General features: G+C 42.3%; 1 protein-coding gene across 4 annotated transcripts in view; it reads left to right on the top strand.

Moving 5' to 3' along the window:
* Window positions 1-3,793: 3,793 nt before the first annotated feature.
* The window catches only part of PRDM2 (PR/SET domain 2), a 47,925-nt gene continuing 31,035 nt past the window's right edge, over window positions 3,794-20,683 (top strand). For 2 of the 4 annotated variants that reach the window (XM_082070075.1, XM_082070076.1), the window contains exons 1-6: window positions 3,794-3,898; window positions 9,217-9,287; window positions 14,377-14,494; window positions 15,621-15,724; window positions 16,843-16,995; window positions 18,530-18,656. In XM_082070075.1, coding sequence (XP_081926201.1) covers window positions 9,279-9,287; window positions 14,377-14,494; window positions 15,621-15,724; window positions 16,843-16,995; window positions 18,530-18,656 — 511 coding nt within the window. In that variant the 5' untranslated portion in view covers window positions 3,794-3,898; window positions 9,217-9,278. Of the gene's footprint in view, window positions 3,899-9,216; window positions 9,288-10,210; window positions 10,249-11,288; window positions 11,332-14,376; window positions 14,495-15,620; window positions 15,725-16,842; window positions 16,996-18,529; window positions 18,657-20,683 lie in introns of those variants that run through there. The other 2 variants (XM_082070077.1, XM_082070078.1) reach the window with 2 other exon arrangements.

The following is a 20,683-nucleotide window of genomic DNA, read 5'->3' as shown; positions in this document are numbered from 1 at the left end:
GAACTCAGTTGCTGGTCAGTATTGCCTGTACGTTGTTACTAGATGTCAGCCTTATTGTAGAAAACAAAAAATTTCCTCATTTCCTATCTACCATTTTGCAAAAAAACACAGGAGTTGAATAAACAGTTGAATAAACTGAGCATAGCACACACATGCTAACTTCCTTCTTGAAGGCATGTCCTCTCCTGCGCACTTAACACTGGTGCAATTTGCTGAGAAGTAAGAGACAACCAGAACTGTCAGTGCTTTCCTGCCTACACCCACACAAACTGCTTATACAAAGAGAATTAAGAAAAGTCCGTTTCTTACAACTTAGACATAGCTGTAGAAATTGATGGCACAAGAGATTTTGACCCAAAATCCAGCCTTTAAATGTGAGTTGTATAACAAAATACAGCTTATGTTTTTAACAGGCAGCCTTTACTTTATTATTAAAGTAGTGAAAGAATTTACTTGGTTTAAGTTGCTGCAGAAAGTTACCTCTGTGATCCAGAGCGGGACTTGGCCTGAGGAAACTACTGCTGGCACTAAGATGTGTCTCTTTGTAAGAGACCAAATATTCATGAGATTATGAAAACATGCATTGCTATTAACCACAACTCAAAGGGAGGCAAACCCTGGAATCTGTTCATTTAAACCTAGAAGTGCTGAACTTAAGAAATGTTAACTCCTAATTATGAAGTTACTCCTTGAAAACAGTTTTCCTAATGGACTTTTCTCACTCATTTTGTCGTGATTAATAATTAGCTTACTTCCACAATAAGCATGCTTGATTGACTGAGTGGAAAGTAACAGAAGTACCTGCAAATGTAAAGCATGCTTGCATTTCACACAGAAAACTGAGGAAGAACCACAAGTAACTAAAGATTTGATACACCTGACAAGAAGCAATGTATAAAGAAATACACAAGCGGAATACTAAAGTGAAAGGCTCCTCACTGCAGACTAATAATGCAGATGCACCATGACTGCACACCCAGTAAACTGTATCCTAGCACCAGCTAGTGGTAAGAATTACTGAAGGCATTTTTACAAGAAAAATGAATATGTTCATAATAAAAAAGCCTCAGATCATTATCAATTGTCTCCTGGCCACCAAGCCTAATGGTATTTTTTAAGATCTTTCAAGCAAAGCTACTTATCAGTTCTACAGCGTATGCCTACACCATCTATGCTGCACCTCAATTGTTTTTGACTGATTCAGTCACTAGGAGTTGGAAGACGCAGGAGTACAGATAACACCCAGAAGCTTTCTCCACCCTCAGTGCTCTTTCATCCTCAGAGCCAGCTTGTCACTACTCAGGTAGTAGGTAGCCAAGAGTTAAACACCATTCTTACCATGCATTCCCTTCCACAGAGTATTGCCAATATCTTATCTCAACATAAACGTTATTAAGCACAAAAAAATATATAAGTGATTAATTCAGCTAAGAAACTCATGGTCATCCGTTTTCTGGACCCAGTCCTATAGTGCTTGAATCAGTTTACAGAGTCAATCCCAAACCAATTTACAATGGATACCATCCAATTTAAAATTATCTAGACTTAAACGGACCTTATCTTCAACCCTCTGCCACTGCTGGTGTTAATTGACACTGATGCGTTTTAGCCAGTTAGTAGGAGTAGTACTCAGGTAATGGGTAGTAAGTCCTATATAACTTACCTGATGGATTTAAGACCTCAGCAGCTGTCAGGTTCTGGAGAGGGCAGTGTTCAAGTGAAGCATTTCTGTTCAGTCTTAGATGGAAGTCATCTGTTCTGTAAAATGGAGAAAATAAAGTCTTGAGTTCCATAGCTTGTGATCAAGAGGTAGTGAATCGATTTCATTAACTTGCCACCATTACCCTGCCCCATCAGATCCCCCTTGTGCTAAAGTCAGTCATATGGGAATTGCCGAAAGGCCACTTGGTACACGCACATGGGAGCCGATCAGTAGGAGTGTGAGTCCTCAAATGAAGCCTCTGAAGCCGCAACAGCCTTAACCAGGAAGGAGCAGAGAAGTAATGCTGAGATTTGAGCAAAAGCATTTACTCTTTGCAGCCTTAAGAGTATAAGTAAACATTGATATTGTAGAAATAAAGTTATAAAGCAAGATAAAATTAATAAGCTCAGAGGAAGTGTTAAAATATCAGCCTTTTGTAGGTAGTACTATAAGTTTGTGAGTTAGCTTGTTGATACTTGCCCTGCCTGGTTTACAATCTCAATAACAATCCCTCCAGAACAGAAGAAAAAAACTTCAAGAAGGTCATAGGCTAATTTATTTAGAAGAAAGTTATAATTTGTATTATTTGTGATACTTTTGGGAAACCTTATATTTAACAACCTGAAGGCAGAAAGGTTTGTACCCTAGCTGATATGGTATGTATTTTTTTGTTTTCTGTTACTGGTATAATGGGAGCCTTAGTTATTCTTAACCTCAAACTTACACAGGTGTAATTAGTCTGGCTTAGTTATAAATTTAAATATTAATATAACTAAACTACAATTCAATTATTTGCCATAATAAGCTAAAGCAGTTGAAACATTTATAGGGGATTTGTTACTACTAAACACAGAGGTTTCAAACATGATTTGGGTAGGTCTAAGCAATGTTTTAAAGTACAAATGCATCCTGTGTATCCCAGGTGGGAAGATCACTGTGTCCTGTTATTTTTCAGCCTGCTGTTAAGTGAAATATTGCCACAGAGGTGTTCAAATTCTCTGCCTTTGGAGTGCACCTTTTCCCTGCGTTTGGGAGGTTATCTTTGTAGCTACGTCTGTGGGGAATATGGTGGATTGTCTTAAAAAGCTTCAGTTTGACAAGAGTAGGTAGATTTGCTTGGCTGCTTGTAAAGAAAACCTTCCAGTGTTACAGAATGAGACTCCTCCATCCTGGTACCACATGAACACGTTGTGTGTTGATGCTCATCCACAGTTTTATTGTTACTCCTTGATGTACATGCACAGTGAACGTGAAAACAAAATAATCAAAGAAATGTAAAACATTTTCTGAACTTCAGACCTTTAATGACTCCCACCCGCTGTGGGTTTAAGTCAGGGGTTTTTCCTTTGGAAAAATTGAAGATTCTTGACACTTCCATGTAAAAAAGAGTCCTAGCCCAAGAGGATTACATCTCTTTGACAGCAGGATGAATAGAAAATTCCGGTAAGACATACAATTATTTTGCTCTTCATATTAAAGGGAGCCACTGCTATGCCCTGCAATACAAATAGGCACATCTCCGGGGAGATAACCATGATTTCTTTTCTCCTCTCAGGTACTTGTTTAGGAACTACAGTGAGAAAAACTTGATTTCCAGGGGTCAGCACATTATTTGTGCAGCAGAAACGGGTCTCGGCCTGTCAGAGGAGCCGCCCGCGTCTCTCAGGGCTCTGAGGGTCCCTCCGTGCGCCACCTCCACTTACTCAAACTATTTCCCCTCAGACACTGATTTTTTTTTTCATTTTTTCTAAATTATTTTTCAGTCAGAGGCGAGAAAACCACCTCCCTTGCGGAGCTGCGTTACTACGAAAAGAAGAACAACAGACCAAAAAAAAAAAAACAAACCACCCAGAAAGAGGGAAAGAGAACCTGCTCTTCTCCACAGCTCATTGTCTGGGATGAGGGTGGTGGCGGGAGGCGGCGGTGCGGGGCCCGGCGGTGCGGGGCGCGGCTGCGGCAGGTGGGACGAGCCGAGGCGCTCCCGGGGAAGCACCGGGGGTGCAGGCGGCTGCGGGGAGCCGGGGGGCGGCGGGCGGGGGCGGCCCCGCTCCGAGGGGGGTCCCGCGGCGGGGGGACCGGCCCGCTGGCCTCCCCCCAACGTCACTTCCGAGGCTGGAGACAAAATGGCGCCCGGCCGGTGCCGGAGCTGAGGCCGTTCCGCGCCGCTCCGAGCCCGGGCCGCAGGCGGCGGCGCAGGTGAGAGGGAGGCGGCGGAGCCCGGAGAGATGCCGGAGGGCGGGACGGGGCGTGGGGGCGGTGGGCAGAGCCAGCGGCGCCGGGGCCGGGGGGCGCGGCTGGGAGGGGGCCCGGCGCGGGAGGAGGGGACCATGGCGGCGGCCCGGCCCGCCGAGGAGCCTCCTTCGGGGGCGGGGAGCCGCCCAGTGGGGCCCGCAGGGAGGGGGCAGCGCGGCCGCACGGTGGGCGGGCGGGAAGCGGCTGCAGGTGTGAGGAGCGAGTGTGGGACTCGTGCCCTGAGGAGAGCGGGGGTCGCGGGGGAGGGCGGCGGCACAGCCGTTTGGAGGAAGATGCTCCATCCCCCGGCTGCATTTTCGGGTTTTTCTCTTGAAAATGCTGGCTCGGGGGTGTTGGCTGGGTCTGTAACCACTGCCTACCTGATGCTGTGAGACAACTGTTGCATTCCACACAGCTCGTAATACACAGTCTTCAAAAGTTTTGGCGATTCACACGCCTTAAAGCTCGCTGCCCATCGAGCGGCTGCTGAGGCGGGTGGGAGGGGGCTGGCGAAATTAATTTCAGAATTGGTTTCTTCACTGTAAGTGCGCTGCCTGGGACATTTCACGTAAATCAGAGGTTTCTTCGTGAGGGTGGTACCAAGGGGGAAGAATTTCTGGGCTGAGAGAGAAAATCTGCATGTAAGGCATTCAGGACAGATCAAGAGTAGAACCTTCAGGTACATTTTATATTTGAAGCCGGAGCAGCGTGTGGAGCGTTGCTGATAACTATCTCATGAGCGGGTAGCTCAGGTTTTCAGTAGTTTCCAGTGGTTTCAAATTCATACAAAGCTGCAAAATTTCCACTTTGAAACTGTAAAGAAAACTTTAAATTGTTTTCAGCTGTTGAAAAAGGAAGGGAAGGTGATGTGGCTGCACCTGCTGCTGATCATTTAGTGGCAAAAGAAATATTTCTCTTCTTTTCTGTTTGAGTGGACAGTGGACAGCTCTTGAGAACAACGTGCATTTGTGGTGCCACTCCAGGTTGCTGTGCCCAGCCTGTGATCTTGACTTTGGGTGTGTTATTTGGGTGCAAAATCTTTTTCAGTTTATTTACGCATATTAAGTAGATGAGGAGAACTGGGCATATATAGCAGTGTGATATGTAATTATGTTGTTGTGTCTTGATGTTTGCCACATTTTAATAAAAATGACATGCGTGTTAGGAATTAAGTTCTTAAGGTATGTGTCCCTTGGTATAGACAGAGAAGCCTCCAGCTGTGTGGCTGTTGAAACGTGTGATGGTGAATCAGTGATAGCACTGGCTCTATTCAAATAGAGAAATGGGTCATTGATAGATGGGGTATGACTATTAAGAAATGAAAGAACTATTGGACTTGTAGAGTAGGCAGCGAGAACCATGTTGGTTTTCAAGCATATAGCTCCCAGGATTTGCTAGGGCAGAAGTGTCTTAAGAGCCTGTCTGCCCATGGCATAGACCATATAAATGAGACCAACTTTCACTTATAGTGAAACCCTAGTTATGTTAAATAGAAGGCAAATAATCACTTTGGATAATATATCTTACATAGAAATGCTGTGATGAGTATGGTGTTTGGAGATTCCTGAATTGCAGTGTAGGTTTGGGGATCCAAAGAGCCTTCCAGAGTAGCATAGAAGATGAGGGAAGGATGCTGAAGTACTTATGTACATTTGTATAATCCTTCCTTATTTTTCTACATGAATATTTACTTGGAAATGGAAGAGAAGTAAAGCAGGAAGTCAAAGTGACCTACTATTTTTCTGTAAAAACTAAAATGCTTCTTGAAGCCCTTCCTGCAGTGCAGTGTTGTCCCCCTTTGAGTGTTTTACATGGAAGCCTTGATCCTTCGGGGTAAACAAGTAACTGTATATAAAAAAGAGATATAAAAAGGAGATCTGAATATTGTTGCTGACTTGGTGGCTGTTTGTTGAAAACTGAAGTTCAGAGAGACTTAGAGATGACCAGTGTGGTGATGTATCTCTGGATCGTTGGTAGGCAGTTGATAATTCGTTTGCAGTGTGGCTGCAAGACCTTTGAATGAGTATCTCAACAACAACAAAAATATATATATATTAGTCAATGGCTTATAGCAATAGCACAGTACCTTGGTCATCACAAGTCATTGCTTACTGGAGGAGTTTGGAGCTGCTGCTTGTATGTTTTTTATCAAAGATTTATAAAAAGCTGGCGTTCATAAACTTGTGTGTTGAATATCTACATTGACAGACCTTGGTAAAGCACTGCAATGTATTTGCTGTTGAATTTGTTAGTGTGTGAAAGGGCAGGTGTGATCCTGATGTTAATGCCTTCTCTCTAATAAAATCATTTTTTTATCAATATGTTTTTTCTCTCATTGGATTCTCAGCTGGAAAATATTTCTTCTCTGCCTCTGTGTAAAACATGCCTGTAGGCAGAACCGGGAGACCAAGTCCTGTATTGTAAAAAGAAATTACAGAAACAGACTTCCTCATGTAGTAGTAAATCAGGACATTTTCATTTGAATTTACTGTCTATACAGGTAGAACTAAAAGGTGACCTTATGTCTGGAGGTTGGAATGGTGTTTCTGTGAATTTGCTGTTTGTTAGAGATGTGGGGTTTTCTGTTGCTTCTCTTGACTAGTGGCTGTTTAATTAATGAACTTGGGGTTTATTTTTGTGCGGCTTTTTTCTTGGCATGGTTGTCTGAATAAACCTTTCTAAGGTACAACAGTTTATTTAGCTACGTGGCACTAGCAAGGCCCTTTTTCTTAATGGACAATAGGTAATACATTTCAGTGTTGAGAAAATAATTGTTTGTCTATTTTTTCTCTCTTGTTATTCTGGCAGTCTTGAATAACTCAAAATGTTTTTGCAGTTAAGTGCCCTTAGTGCTTCTTGCTTCTATAAAATGCATATTTTAATCTTTCGGAGTTAACAAGAACTTCATTTTTTTGCAAGCTTTGTTTCACCTAATACATTGAACATTTTTGGATTTGAGTATTTCGGTGTTGAATTTAAAAATTTCCCGATTTAAAAAAAAATTATGTGCAGCAACAGAACACTAAACCGAAGAAGACGATGATTTCCAAAGCCCCGCGGTATCCCAGCCTGATCCCCGGTCATTTGGAAAGCAGACCGCTGAGACTTTCCAGTTTTGTTCCTGGTTGTAACGAACAAGTCTTTACCGGAGCGGTGACGTAATGCACAGCCCATTTTCGGCTTCCAAAATAGGACTCATGCTCTTATGCCTGGTTTTTCTTTTCTCTGAATTGGAAGCCCCATTGTCTTTCACAGTGCTTTTGATTCTGTGATTTTTTTAGGACCCCCTTCCCCTACAGAAATGATAAATATGGCTTATAAAAGCAGAAGATAGACTGCCTAGTGTAGCCTAGGAATGCTACACTAAATGAGGAGAAAAGGTAGAAACAGGCAGCTGGAGGCAAGAACCACTTAAACTTGTGTGCTGTGGCCATCGCAGCTCATCAGGCTCTGAAATCACGTCGGTAAAAGGTTCTGGCTTTTGTCGTCTTTATGTGAGCAGTCGTTTTTGGTTTTGTAGCCAATATAGAAAGGCAGGACACTTGTAACTAAAAATAAGCAGTTTTAAACACTAGGAAATGTTTTGATGCCTCTCTTGCTATCCGAAACATTTCATTTATAGGTTGACATTGTGTGGGTATTGTCCCCGTGAACAATGAATAAGAGCACTGGCTTTTTCTCTCTTATTCAGCCCTCATCTCAAGTACTGAAGTTCAGACCGACTCCAGCTTTTGCTTTTTCTTTAATCAGCATTGACATGTGCTAAGGCGACTTTGAGCAGACGACGGGCAGTCTGTGGGTCGGATTTCAGAAACCATTTGCCTGAAGCATTTGCGTAAAAACGTCTGAAGTAGAAATCGGATTTGTCAGGAGGGAAAACGAGTTAAGATATGAAGGTTAAGGGAAGTAAAGGGTGTGCGGAAGATGGGTGAGAACAACTGTGTGCTAAGGCATGAGAAATTTAAGAAACAAAGGGATAGTATTGTTGTGAACAAGATTTAACACCCTCAGGAGTGGCTGTAACTTGTAATGAAACCTGTGGAGCTTTCCCTGCTTGCTCGGTGGTTTCTTGGTGTTGACTGTGTTCTCTGTCAGCATCACAGAAAATTGAAGAAAAATCAAATGCTTGGGACTTATCATTCCTAGGAGTCCATTTGTATTTGGCAGATGTACTGAAATAAGGTAAAGTTGTCATAGTACCTTCCAGAAGGAATGCTTTTCTTCAGATGTTTTAAAGAAGGGTTTCCTGTTTCTAATATGGGAGAGTAGAGACTCAAATACATGCATTCTGTTAATTTGAAGACCACTTAAGGTCTATTATAATCCTTTGATATTAAATTCTAAAGAGATCTGACTCCTAAAGTTCTTAAAACTATTAAATCCTGCACAAGCTAACTTGTTTTTAAGAATAAAACAGTTCTACTTGAGCATATTTCTATTGCTTCATCATTTAAAACTGGGAGAAAGATTAATGGCAGAGATCTGTCTTGAGGTTATTCTTACACATTTGAGCTAAAATAACAAAACTATCACAGAATCCCAGAGTGTCAGGGGTTGGAAGGGCCCTGGAAAGCTCATCCAGTGCAATCCCCCCATGGAGCAGGAACACCCAGATGAGGTTACACAGGAAGGTGTCCAGGCGGGTTGGAATGTCTGCACAGAAGGAGACTCCACAACCTCCCTGGGCAGCCTGGGCCAGGCTCTGCCACCCTCACCATGAACAAGTTTCTTCTCAAATTTAAGTGGAACCTCCTGTGTTCCAGTTTGAACCCATTGCCCCTTGTCCTATCACTGGTTGTCACCGAGAAGAGCCTGGCTCCATCCTCCTGACACTCCCCCTTTAGATATCTGTAAACATGAATGAGTCCCCCCTCAGTGTCCTCCAGCTCCAGAGCCCCAGCTCCCTCAGCCTTTCCTCACACGGGAGATGCTCCACTCCCTTCAGCATCTTGGTGGCTGCGCTGGACTCTCTCCAGCAGTTCCCTGTCCTGCTGGAACTGAGGGGCCACAACTGGACACAATATTCCAGGTGTGGTCTCCCCAGGGCAGAGCAGAGGGGCAGGAGAACCTCTCTGCACCCTCTGACAGCAGCCTTATATTCTCCCCAAGTGGCCAGCCCCTCCTTCCATGATCTGTAAACTCTGGAACAGATTTTTTTAATAAAGCAATATGCTGCTTTGTGCAAAATGTTTTAGGAAGAGAAACTAGTGTCTGTATGTACTTTCAATTCAATGTAAATTTGTAGGTAGGTACATGTTACAATTGTCTGTTTTTCTTTTTAGGACTCATGTAATCAAAGGAGTTTCTTTGTGTGTGTCTTTTCAGAACACAACAGGAATTCAAAATGAATCAGGTGAGTATAAATGTAATACTATCAAAATACTTAGATGTTACAACAGTTAATGATTCGTAAGAAAGGTAAATCTAAAACTAAAAAAAAAATGTTATTTAAAATCTTCATTGTCCTTAAATTTCATAATCTTCCTTTCCACAACATATATGCTTGTGAGATTTATTTTATTTCATGGATTAGGTTTTATGTGTGTGATTAGCAGTATGTAACTTATTACTGCTGGCACCTCTTATAAGAACACCACTCCGGAAAAATCGGTTTCACCATGAGGCTTTTGGTATTAATTCAGCTTCCTATAAAAGTGGCCCGAAAATCGAAGGCTTCCATTTACTTTTTTTAACCACTTGACCATTTCAAATGTGCAGCAAACAATCTGTCACAGGAACTGATTGATGGGGAAGTTTCACACTTTTCTAGAACCTGAAGCATTTCCCGTAGAACTAAGTGAAAAGACTGGTAAACACATTTCTGTCGTGATGCTGGACTCTGCTGTATGGATGCAAGAATATTCTGACAGGACGGTGTTGTTTTAATCAATGCCAAGTGTACATGATTTTATTTTGCATTTGTCTGTCCAAGTAGGAATTAGGTTTATCATGCACAGTTGTATTACTTAAAGATAATTATAAGCAAAGTAGGTGTTGCCTTCATTTCTTCTCATAAGTACTCCTCTCTTTGGGTGATATTACAAAGTCCCTTTGGCATGGGAATGTAGGATATTACACTGAAGGAATGCAGGTTTAATTTGCTAAAAACATTGGCTATGAGCAGAAGCTTTCTTAGCCAGAAACAGCCATGGTCCACAGTCATGTAAAATGTTTTGTATACTTATTTTTTTATTGATGCCTGTGTACAATGAGTGCTTTTATTGCCCTTTGTGCCTTTATTTCAGCAGCCATGAATACAATTAGCACTTTGCTGAAGTAGGTTTTCACTGAAGTTATAGAAGTATATCCATAATGTAAGCAATTACAGTGTGAAATGGGTTGGTGGGGTGTTTCTTATTGCTTTTTTCCTCTGATTTAAATTGAAAAATTTTCAATATAAAGAAAATTTAAAAGGAAAAAGCGAAATAAATATCAGACGCTTGAAATATGTATTGTAAAAAAGAGACATATTTGTATTGTATCTATACACAAGTATAAATTATCATATATATATATATAATACAAATAACATTTGCATTAGCATGCTTTGAAGAACTAGCAGCCTGCTGTGGGGTAACCGGGTTAACTGTTGCTTCACAATTTATTTCTATTGTGACTGAATTTTGTTTTGCGTGTGAGGTTTGTTCTGAGTTCCTGAGCTCAGCTGGCATGCAGCGGGCGCTGCGGCGGCGAGGGCGGGTAATTTAAAAGCCGTAGTAACTCCAGCACTCAGTTCCTGAGATCAGCTGGAGGGGCTGGCCACGCGGGGAGAATATCAGGCTGTTGTCAGAGGGTGTAGGGACGCAACTAGGAAAGCAAAGGCCTCCTTAGAATTAAACCTGGTGAGAGGGGTCAAGAACAACAGGGAGAGCTTTTTCCAATATGTGGCAGATAAAACTAACACCAGAGGCAATGCAGGACGAGGAAATAGAGAAGCTTTTGATTCTGCTAAATTCTGAAAGCTATAGATCCTGATCTTTAATTGTTACTATTGGCTCTTTTCTTCCCATTTTTGTGTCCGTGTCCCCTCATGTCCTGTCATCATGTCCCATCCATTTCTCCCTATCTGTTTCTAGAATAAAATTTCTGTGCTGTATGAAAACAGTCTTCTTTTTTCTTATTGTGACTGCTTAATATTGCTTATGCAGTGCTGTGATGTATGTCATCTTACAATTAAATAACGAGATGACGCTGCCCCTGGGAATAGTTACAGTAGCTTCAAGTCCTTCTTGGTGTTTTTGGCTTTCACATTTCGTTTCCCAAGTGTACAGAGCTCATATGGCTTTTTATTATTCAATTACTATTCATATTAAGTGTGTATTTAGCATCAACCCTGTGGTGTTTTTTCTTGCAGTGCCCTTGTCATTTCATTCACTGTTGACAAGTTGTAGTGCCAGGTCTGTATGAGCAATGTTTTTCCTGATGCCAAACATCTTTCAAGTGTTCTGTTCTTGTATTTCTTTCATGCTCCTTATCTCTGCTTTTGGTGTGACTTCAGTGACCCTGGAACTAATTGGGCTATTGTTAATTTGGTTTGTATGAAAAGACTGCTAGTTTTGTTGTTTATCCCATAGCAATCTTGAAGTAGTGAAGGAAATCCCTTTCATAAATACTTGGGTATGGGCTTCTTGTAGTAAGGAGAGGAAGGATTAAAAAAAAACCCCACAGCTGTTGTTGGAATGAATACTTTTGGGTTTCTTGGGAGATCGCTGTCTCAGGATACAGTGTGCATTCTCTATCTGTTTTAAAGAGATCTTCCTTTAATGTGTAAACTACTTCATTGGAATATGCTGTTTAATTTATTTAAAAAACCACAAGCAGACATGGGGTTTTGATTGATTGCACTCGCTGCAGCTCAGACCGCCTTAAGATAGAGTAGGAAGACCTGGAAAACTGCATGGACAGTTATTTAACACATGGTGAAGGCATACATTAATAAATTACACCTGCACTTAAGTCGCCTCACCACGGCCAATTTGAACTCTAGCAGTGTAATATTTCTGATGAGCTTCAGAGTAAGAAGCTTAGAAGTGAAATAAGCTTCAAGTGCTTTTGTATTCAAAATTGCAGTCTCGGGGTGAGTGAAAAATACCATATTAGGACTTCAGTTCAATGGGAAAGTTTACTGTAGGACACCCACCCTGCACTATCCTTATCAAGAGGTGAATGTTTTAAACAGAAAAGTCCATTTAAATGTGACTAAGTGTTGGTGGAAAAGGGATTGAAATGTAGTATTTCTTCATTTGGTAGACAGACATTCCTTGGGGACAAGTTGTGATCTGGAAAAAGTTTTAAGTAGCCAGATTTAAATTGCAAATAAAATGAGATTGCACTGATTTGACTGAACTGATTTGTTGTTTATTTTACTGTATAATATTTGGTTACTTATTACCATTCGTTTGAGGTGTGAAATGTATTATTTACTAGGCCATATCCAGTTTTCTGGTATTTGTGAAATCCATTCGTACGACAGGTGTTGAATGAGTCTGAGTGCTGTGCTCTCTGAATGTAGCTGCTAAGCCTTGATTTATGGAGGTAGATGCAAATCCAAGTTCTGGTTGTATATTCATGCAAATAAATGATAGAACAGTTTGGGGATATTTGTGGCTAAAAGCAGCTGTGACTATTAAGGAATATGCCAGATACATTGAGGATGTGACACAGTGTTGTACTGTCTGGTTGTTAAAGTTTTGGTAGGTTAAAATTCACTTGCAGGCTTGAGATTAACTGCTCATCCAGCTATGGTTGTGAAAAACCAAACCAAACAAACCCCAAACAAACTAAAAACCCAGATCAAACAAACCCAAAACAAACCAAAAAACCCAAACAAACCAAACCCCCAAATGAAACCCAACCAAAACCCCACCTCATTTTGTTAGCTTAAATTTGGAGGGCACTGTTCTGATGGGTGTCTCCTTCACTCTCTCTAGTCCTCCTCATCTGTGCCTGTATGGAATTTGTAAGAAACCACTGTGCAAAATGGGCTGGTTTCTCCCCTACTGAAATCATGGTGTAATGTGCTAGGAAGATATTTAGGTTTCTTTGTTTGATATGCTGAGCAGAGCGTTTCTTTTGTGTTTGCGACATGGCTTCTGGCATATCAGTTCAAGGCTAACAGATGTCTGACAGTCAGACTACTTTCAGCACTATTTCTCCTTTTGCGTTGTTGGAAAAGCAAAATAAAACTTTGCTTTGAATAGACTTCAGCTATTCTGACTAAAGAATAAGGATTTTTTTTTTTTCTTCCCTGCTCTCTTCACTCTTTTAGATGGGAAGAGATTTCTGGCATTCTTTTCCTTCCATGGTTTCCAATTTGGGGTCTTTCTGCCCTACAAATAGCTGTCTAGGATGTGTCTGTGCAGCTGTCAGGGCTTACCAAGGCAGCAACAGCATAACCTTGCTATGACTCCAGTTTGATCATTTTTCTCGTTGTTGCTGTTAAAGCTGGGAGAAGACATGTTCCTCTAACTTAACTTAGCAACTCACATTCAGAAACGTGGACAATAATTGCCATATGCAGCACCTTCATAAAGAGAGGGTACTAAGTAGAAAAGGTTGAGAAACTTTCTGTTTCGCTTTAGACATAAAAACCTTAAATTTGATTGTATAAAGAGATGCATTTTAAATATATATTTCCAGTGAACTTTCAGCACGATATATTTCGTAAGTGCTCAATGGAAAATGTTCTGAGTATTCCTCAGAAACTATTATCCTATCTCTGCTTTATGGTTTTATGTAAAACCAAGGATCATTTCCAGAAAGTTGGGGTTAACTTGAATAACTGTAGTGTTGTCCAAGTTGTTGTTCTCTCTTCGTTTAATGCCTCCTAAAGCTCATTCACAGCTTTGGTGTAACAGCCTTCATATAGGAGTAGTTCCTGCCATCACCACCAGAATTTGTTTCTGACCAGAATGACCAAATTTCACTGTCAGAGGGCAGGTACTGTTTTTTAATAGGGCTGTTGCACGTGGTCCAACATAAGCCTGGTTCTCACTGAGCACAGTTCTCTCCTAATGTGGTCAGGTTTTAATGGGAAACTGTGCATGCTTGGAACTTTGAAATTCTGGTCTGTTTTATCAGGAATAGTGTTTTGAGCCAGCACTGGGCCCTTGTGGCCAGAAGGCCAATGGTACCTGGGGTGGGTTAGAAGGGGGTGGTCAGTAGGTCAGAGAGGTTCTCCTGCCCCTCTGCTCTGCCCTGGGGAGACAGCTGACAAGAGACGAGTGTTCCTGCTCTGGCAGGGGGATTGGACTAGATGATCTTTCAAGGTCCCTTCCAATTCTTAACATTCTGTGATTCTGTGTGTGATTCTGTGAAATAAAGCATTGCTAATATATGTGAAATGATCCTCAGTGTGTTGTTGCTTGTGTGGATTGATCATTGGTTGCACTGTTGTTTTGATCCGTTAATGGTTGTGGCCCTTTTGGCTTTTTGCCTCATAGAACACAACTGAACCTGCTGTCGCTGTGGAGACCTTGGATGATGTACCTGAGCACGTGCTTCGGGGGCTTCCTGAGGACGTGAGGCTCTTCCCCTCTGCTGTCGACAAGACGCGGCTTGGTGAGTGGAAAGATAACGAAGATGTGCTACTTCACTGCTCTTTCACTTACAGCACTTTGCACTTTTCCCAGTTTTGCGTTTTGCGACTATCTTACTCTTGTCTCTTTAAAATGCTGCATCTCACTTCCAATCAATACAAAACGTTGAATTTATAAGAACGGGTTTAGTGCGGACTTGAAAGCTGCTGCATGGAGCAAAGTGTTGTTTCTGTGATACGTGCAAAATGCTGTTTTAACAGAGTTTAGCATGTGAGAACTGATGGAAGTCAGCATTGCAGACTGGATACTTGATGTTGAAAGGTGGCATAAACCTGACTATAGATACATTACTATCAGTAGCAGGTTATAAGCTCTTTGGAGCAAGGTTCATATTTTATAGTATTAACCTGATCTAGCATGATCTGAATGAGAATGTTATGTTTAATTAGCAGTTATTAATCTGTTGTTAGTTTTTGTGCTATGAAGCATGAAATGCAGCTGTCCATTTTCAGTTTGTTTAAATCTTGTCAAATCTGTGGGAAGATGCACAGATTTTAACCAATCCTAAATGATTTTTGCTTCAAAATATATTATTAATTAGGCTCACAACTTCTATGAGGGCTTCATTTGTCTGGCGTTGTTTTGGAGAACGCAAATAGGATTTTTGTTTTGATAACATGTTTACTCAGCCAAACAGCTGAAATCAGGGACTTTACGATATAAAGCCTGCAATGCTCTTTTGAATATCACCTGAAGTACAAGAAAAATCTAGGCAGGCTTTGTCTTCAGAGTTAGCAGTTCCCTGTCCTTCTGGAACTGAGGGGCCACAACTGGACACAAGATTCCAGGTGTGGTCTCCCCAGGGCAGAGCAGAGGGGCAGGAGAACCTCTCTGACCTACTGACCACCCCCTTCTAACCCACCCCAGGTCCCATTGGCTTCCTGGCCACAAGGGCCCAGTGCTGGCTCATGGTCACCCTGCTGTCCCCAGGACCCCCAGGTCCCTTTCCCCTACACTGCTCTCTCTATTGTGGAATGCTCCCCAGTCTGAGAGAGACATGTATAATAATCTTAAGAAATATCAATTGTGAGTAGAAGATTTGCCTGAGAAGTTAGATTAGTTTTAACTGCTGATCTGTGTCTCTTCAGGTGTCTGGGCAACAAAATCAATTTTAAAAGGCAAGAAGTTTGGACCATTTGTTGGTGACAAGAAAAAGAGATCTCAAGTTAAGAGCAATGTGTACATGTGGGAGGTAAGAAACAGCTTGTAAATGGAAAGAGACATCTGTCTGTAGGTCAATATTTTGTATTTCACAGAATTACAGAATTCCAGAATGTCAGGGGTTGGAAGGGACCTTGAAAGCTCATCCAGTGCAATCCCCCCATGGAGCAGGAACACCCAGATGAGGTTACACAGGAAGGTGTCCAGGCGGGTTGGAATGTCTGCACAGAAGGAGACTCCACAACCCCCCTGGGCAGCCTGGGCCAGGCTCTGCCACCCTCACTGAGAAGAAGTTTCTTCTCAAATTTAAGTGGAACCTCTTGTTTTCGAGTTTGAATCCATTACCCCATGTCCTATCATTGGTTGTCTCTGAGAAGAGCCTGGCTCCATCCTCCTGACACTTTAATAATGATATTGGAATTAAAAAAGCTAAAATGAGCCCACAGCAGTTGGCCCCTTATGCTGAAATCTGAAACCACTCCAGAATCCTGACTGTTAGAAAAGATAGTTTGTAAGAGGATGGTGGTGTGGGGGAGTAGTTATGTCTATGAAACTCCAACTGGGAGAGCAACCTTTTCCAAAAGAATCCCATTTGTTTCTTGAGTGAAGTTGAACTGAAGAAAAAGGCTTCTAAAAGCTGGCATCTCCCATCTATTTGAATCCTTTAGAACTGTCGTGCTGGAGTATCATTCTGAATAACTTGAGTTCTGTGTGTCTGCATAGTTATTTTTCCCAGTTCATCAGATAGTAAAAATAAAGCTCCATTGCCTTCATATCTTAAAATCAGTTGTTTTACTAAATGCATAATCTAGAGAATCATTTCTGGCTTGCCAAACTGAGAAGAAACCAGAGAATGTTTAAGTGTGTTGACTTTTAGAGAAGGGTTTGCAGGCCAAAAGTGGGTGGGTTTGGTTTTTGCGGGTTTTTGTTTGTTTTTTTCCCAATTGTACCAGTTCCACTAAAAAGATTGCAGAAGTCCAGCATCATTCCCTGCCAATAAAATCCCAGCCTCTGCTCATATCCTGCGTTACCCTTGTCGTTCGCTGATCACTGCTGCTTTGTATGGCTTTGAGATGTGTAATGTTGTAGTGCAGGTACGCTTGAGTGGCAAGAGTTGCCCATTTGCTTAACGCCGTTTTTGCCCCGCAGGTGTATTACCCAAACTTGGGCTGGATGTGTGTTGACGCAACGGATCCAGAGAAGGGGAACTGGCTGCGCTATATAAACTGGGCACGGTCAGGAAAGGAGCAAAATCTGTTTCCTCTGGAGATCAACAGGACCATATACTACAAAAGTTTAAAGGTATCAGTATCTGAAGAATGAGTTACTGCTGTGTTACATATTATTATTAATACTTTTTATTTCCCTTTATTCAAATCCTACTTTTTACTATTTGTATTAAACCAATTTTTGAACCATTCTATGAAATACAATTAAAACATTGCAATGCTGCATTTCATTGGTCTAAATTCTTCTGTGCCAATACAGTTGACACTACAATCTGCTTTTAAAATGTAGGTTACCTATGAACACTCTGTCTGTTTCGTTGGTTAATGATTTGCTATAGCACCAAATTTGATACAAACTAAAATGAAACACCAGATTACATAAATTTTTTTTGCCTTTTCTGGAGATACGGAGACACTGAGTATTTTTTTCAGATATTGGTTATTCTTACGGGCTTTGCATCATACAACGAGGATTGGTTGTCAAGATGTTTTTATAGGTAGCTTCATGAAACAAATGTTGCTGGTTTTATACCCTGCCAGTTTTATTCAGGGAGTCCTTCTCTTTCTATATCTATGTGTCTGGTATATACACTGCCATGTCGAAACTGTTGTGAATTTACCAGCCCAGGTATGTGCACATAGATCCTTCCTGATCTTTATAATAATTAACAAATTTAAAGGGAATTCCATTTGGTGATAAAGTACAAGGTTATAGGATTTAATTTATATTCTGGAGTCGTTACACCAAAACTAAATTAATCAAGTCAAATGGTAGTTCCAGCCATGCAGTTAACAAATTACACGCTCGTTATCATCCTGTGTTTGCATTGCCTAAAATTTTTGCCGTCTCTTTTCATTGAGTTTGTATATTGTTGAGATGATAAGCTGTTTGCATTAGGCAACTCTTCATTCCTTTCTGCTAAACAGCTGCAAGACGGGGCCATGCAAATAACTTTACCACTATTTATCCTATCAAGCCTCTGGAACTGTTAAGGAAGCCAAACCGTAGGCTTTGCTTATATTATAACTTAAACATTTAACATAATTGTTGCAACTCTTGTTGTTCCAGTGTCTGGGGGTATAAAGATACCATCACCTTTATCCAGTGCTGTGAGACCCACTGAAAAAAAAAGTGCTTTAAAAGAAGCAAATGTTACTATTGTTCATGATACAAAAATTCCCTTTGGCTTCAGAGTTGAAAGAAGTGTAAGGATACCCTTGGCTCTAATGTCATGACCCTAAAAATAGGGTGTTATCTCCACAAGCCCAATGTCCATTAAGCCCTGGAAAAAGGGGGATTGTAGTTAAGGCTAATAATGGTGTATTATGTTATTAATTAAAAATACTGGCAGATAAAGCTGTTTTTCGGTGGGCTTGTTGGTGCTGCCCCGTTTCTGCACGGGGCGGGGGGAGCTCGGCGCTGCGCGCCCTCCGGGCCGCCAGGGGGCGCTGAGCGGCAGCACCCTTGGCGCGCGGGGCTGCGCGGGGCAGCGCCGTCGGCGCCGCCGCGGCCTCTCTCCCCCCGCCCCGTCTCGCTCCCCCCCCCGGCCCGCCGCCAACAAACCGCCGCCTGATTGGCTCCGCGCCTCTCTCTTCTCTCCCGGCAGCCAATCGCGCCCGGCGAGGAGCTGTTGGTGTGGTACAATGGGGAGGACGACCCGGAGATAGCCGCCGCTATTGAGGAAGAGCGAGCCAGCGCCCGGAGCCGGCGGCACTCCCCGAAAGCCAAGAAAGGTACGGCCCTCCCCGCCCGCCGCTTCCCCCGCGGCGCTCGGCCATGGCGCCGGGGAGCGGGGCCAAAGGGAGCGGGGGGGCGACACGCAAACTTTTGCCAGGTGGGCGGCGGCGGCCGCCGTGACCTTCCCCCCCCCGGCCCCGCCGCCTCCCGAGCCCGCGGGGTGGAACGTGGAAGTTGTGGCGCCGCCCGGCCCGGCTGGAAAAGTTGGCCGAGGTGGTGGGAGAGGCGCTGGGCGGTTCGCGGGGAGGGAAAATGTCTCCGTGCGGGGCCTGCGGGAGGTGCGGGCCGGGTGAGCTCCTCGGCACGGGAACGGCGGGGGGGACGAAATTATTTACAGGCAGCGTGACCGGGGGAGGTCTCGCCGAGGAAGGAGTTTCTGTCAGGCGCAAGGATTCTGATTTACTTCAGTCGAGTGCTGCTGCAAACGAAAAAATAAGGTTTTATTTTCTGTGTGGGGTTTTTTTTTTCTTTTTAATGTTATTTTTAGGGTATCGGAGATGACATTTTACAGGCAACATGGGTGACTGTTTTGGCTGACTTTGGCAGATGGGAGAAGAATTTCGGGGGGGTTTTGCATTAGTCCTTATGTGACTGTGTATGTCAAACCAGACATCCAGTATTTGTTCCGTGATTAATATTTTTTAGAGTGCGTGTGCCTGCACACATGGGCTTATATAACTGACATTTTGACTACCGTTTTGGGCCGAAATCGCAATAGAAGCTATCGCTTACAGGGAATAAAGAGAAAAAGGAAATATTTGCAGTTGTAGCATAAGGGTATTGATTTCCTCTTGTAAGTGAATATTTGTATTTTGGAATTCTCTGGAGGTGATAAACCAAAGAAGGAAAGGAGATAATATTTTTAATGGCATCATAGTAATTTTTTTTTAACTTAAAATGTAGGGCCTGATCTTACTTGCAGTGCAGTTGACTGTGGAACTCACATTGGGAACAAGCTCAACTATTTAGGAGAATGGTTATTATGTAAGGTTTTTTATTTTAGAGATCGAGGAGGGGGCTGGGAGAGAGAAGTAGTGCAACGCAATTGGTTCTGGTTTTGTACTGTAATTTGTAGGTTAAGCTAATACAAACTGAAACTCAAGCACTGATTTTTATTTTGCTGCATGTAATGAAAAGCATATTTATCACCATCTATAAGTAATACTCGGTAAATCAGAGACTGCATTATGCTTTTTCCTAAATGTGCATGTAATCTCGTTTTACCGAAAGCACGTGCTGCATAAGGCAACTTGAGTGAGAACCTGTCACGAAACCAAATGACCTCTTAATAAAACAGTTGTGTCACCTCTGAAAATAGAGTCTTGTATTGTAGCGCAGGTAAAACGCCTGAGTTGGGCTCGCCTGTATCTTGGACAGCCCCTGATGGTTATTTATTCTAGTACAGTTTTGAAGTCTCAAACCATTGCTAATCTTTTAAAACTTTACTACCGTAAATGGCACTACTGCTGTTATAATGTTGCTGTTTCCCCATGGCTCTTATCAGATTTCAGGGAGAGTACAAACTATAGTGTAACTCTTGGTGAATAGTGCTGTCCCAGAGATAGTGTGAGATTAAGGTGGGTAAATTATGAATCAATTATCTTCGGTTGTAAAAAATTATTGTGCCTTGTTGCACTTTGCATTCAGACCTATGTAAACCTTTAGGCTTCTGCTTCACATATTCTAAAGAAGTGCTGTAATTACACTGGATTTTCTGTTGTCTGTGTGGCTGAAACAGTGTCAAATTGCTGCTGCAGGAATGGGAAATGTAAAGGTGAAAAGGGCAGGTTAAATTGTGTGACCACAGAAATCCTTGCAGTTGTTTGTTAATACTTTTGTAGGCATTCTCATGGCAGCTTCTATCTGGTGAAAATCTAATGTATTTGAGGTCTTGTAACCAGCAGAAATTTGCTTTTCTCCCTCATAAATGGGGCCCTTTGAATAGGAGACTTGTATTACTTTAAATTCCCATCTTCTAGAGCAACACCCCCAGTTTCTGTGATAGCTGCTGCTCTGAGCTTTC

This window comes from Streptopelia decaocto, assembly GCF_964273445.1.
Source record: "Streptopelia decaocto genome assembly, chromosome: 20".
NCBI classification, from domain to species: domain Eukaryota; kingdom Metazoa; phylum Chordata; class Aves; order Columbiformes; family Columbidae; genus Streptopelia; species Streptopelia decaocto.
This window is presented reverse-complemented; position numbering and strand designations above follow the sequence as displayed.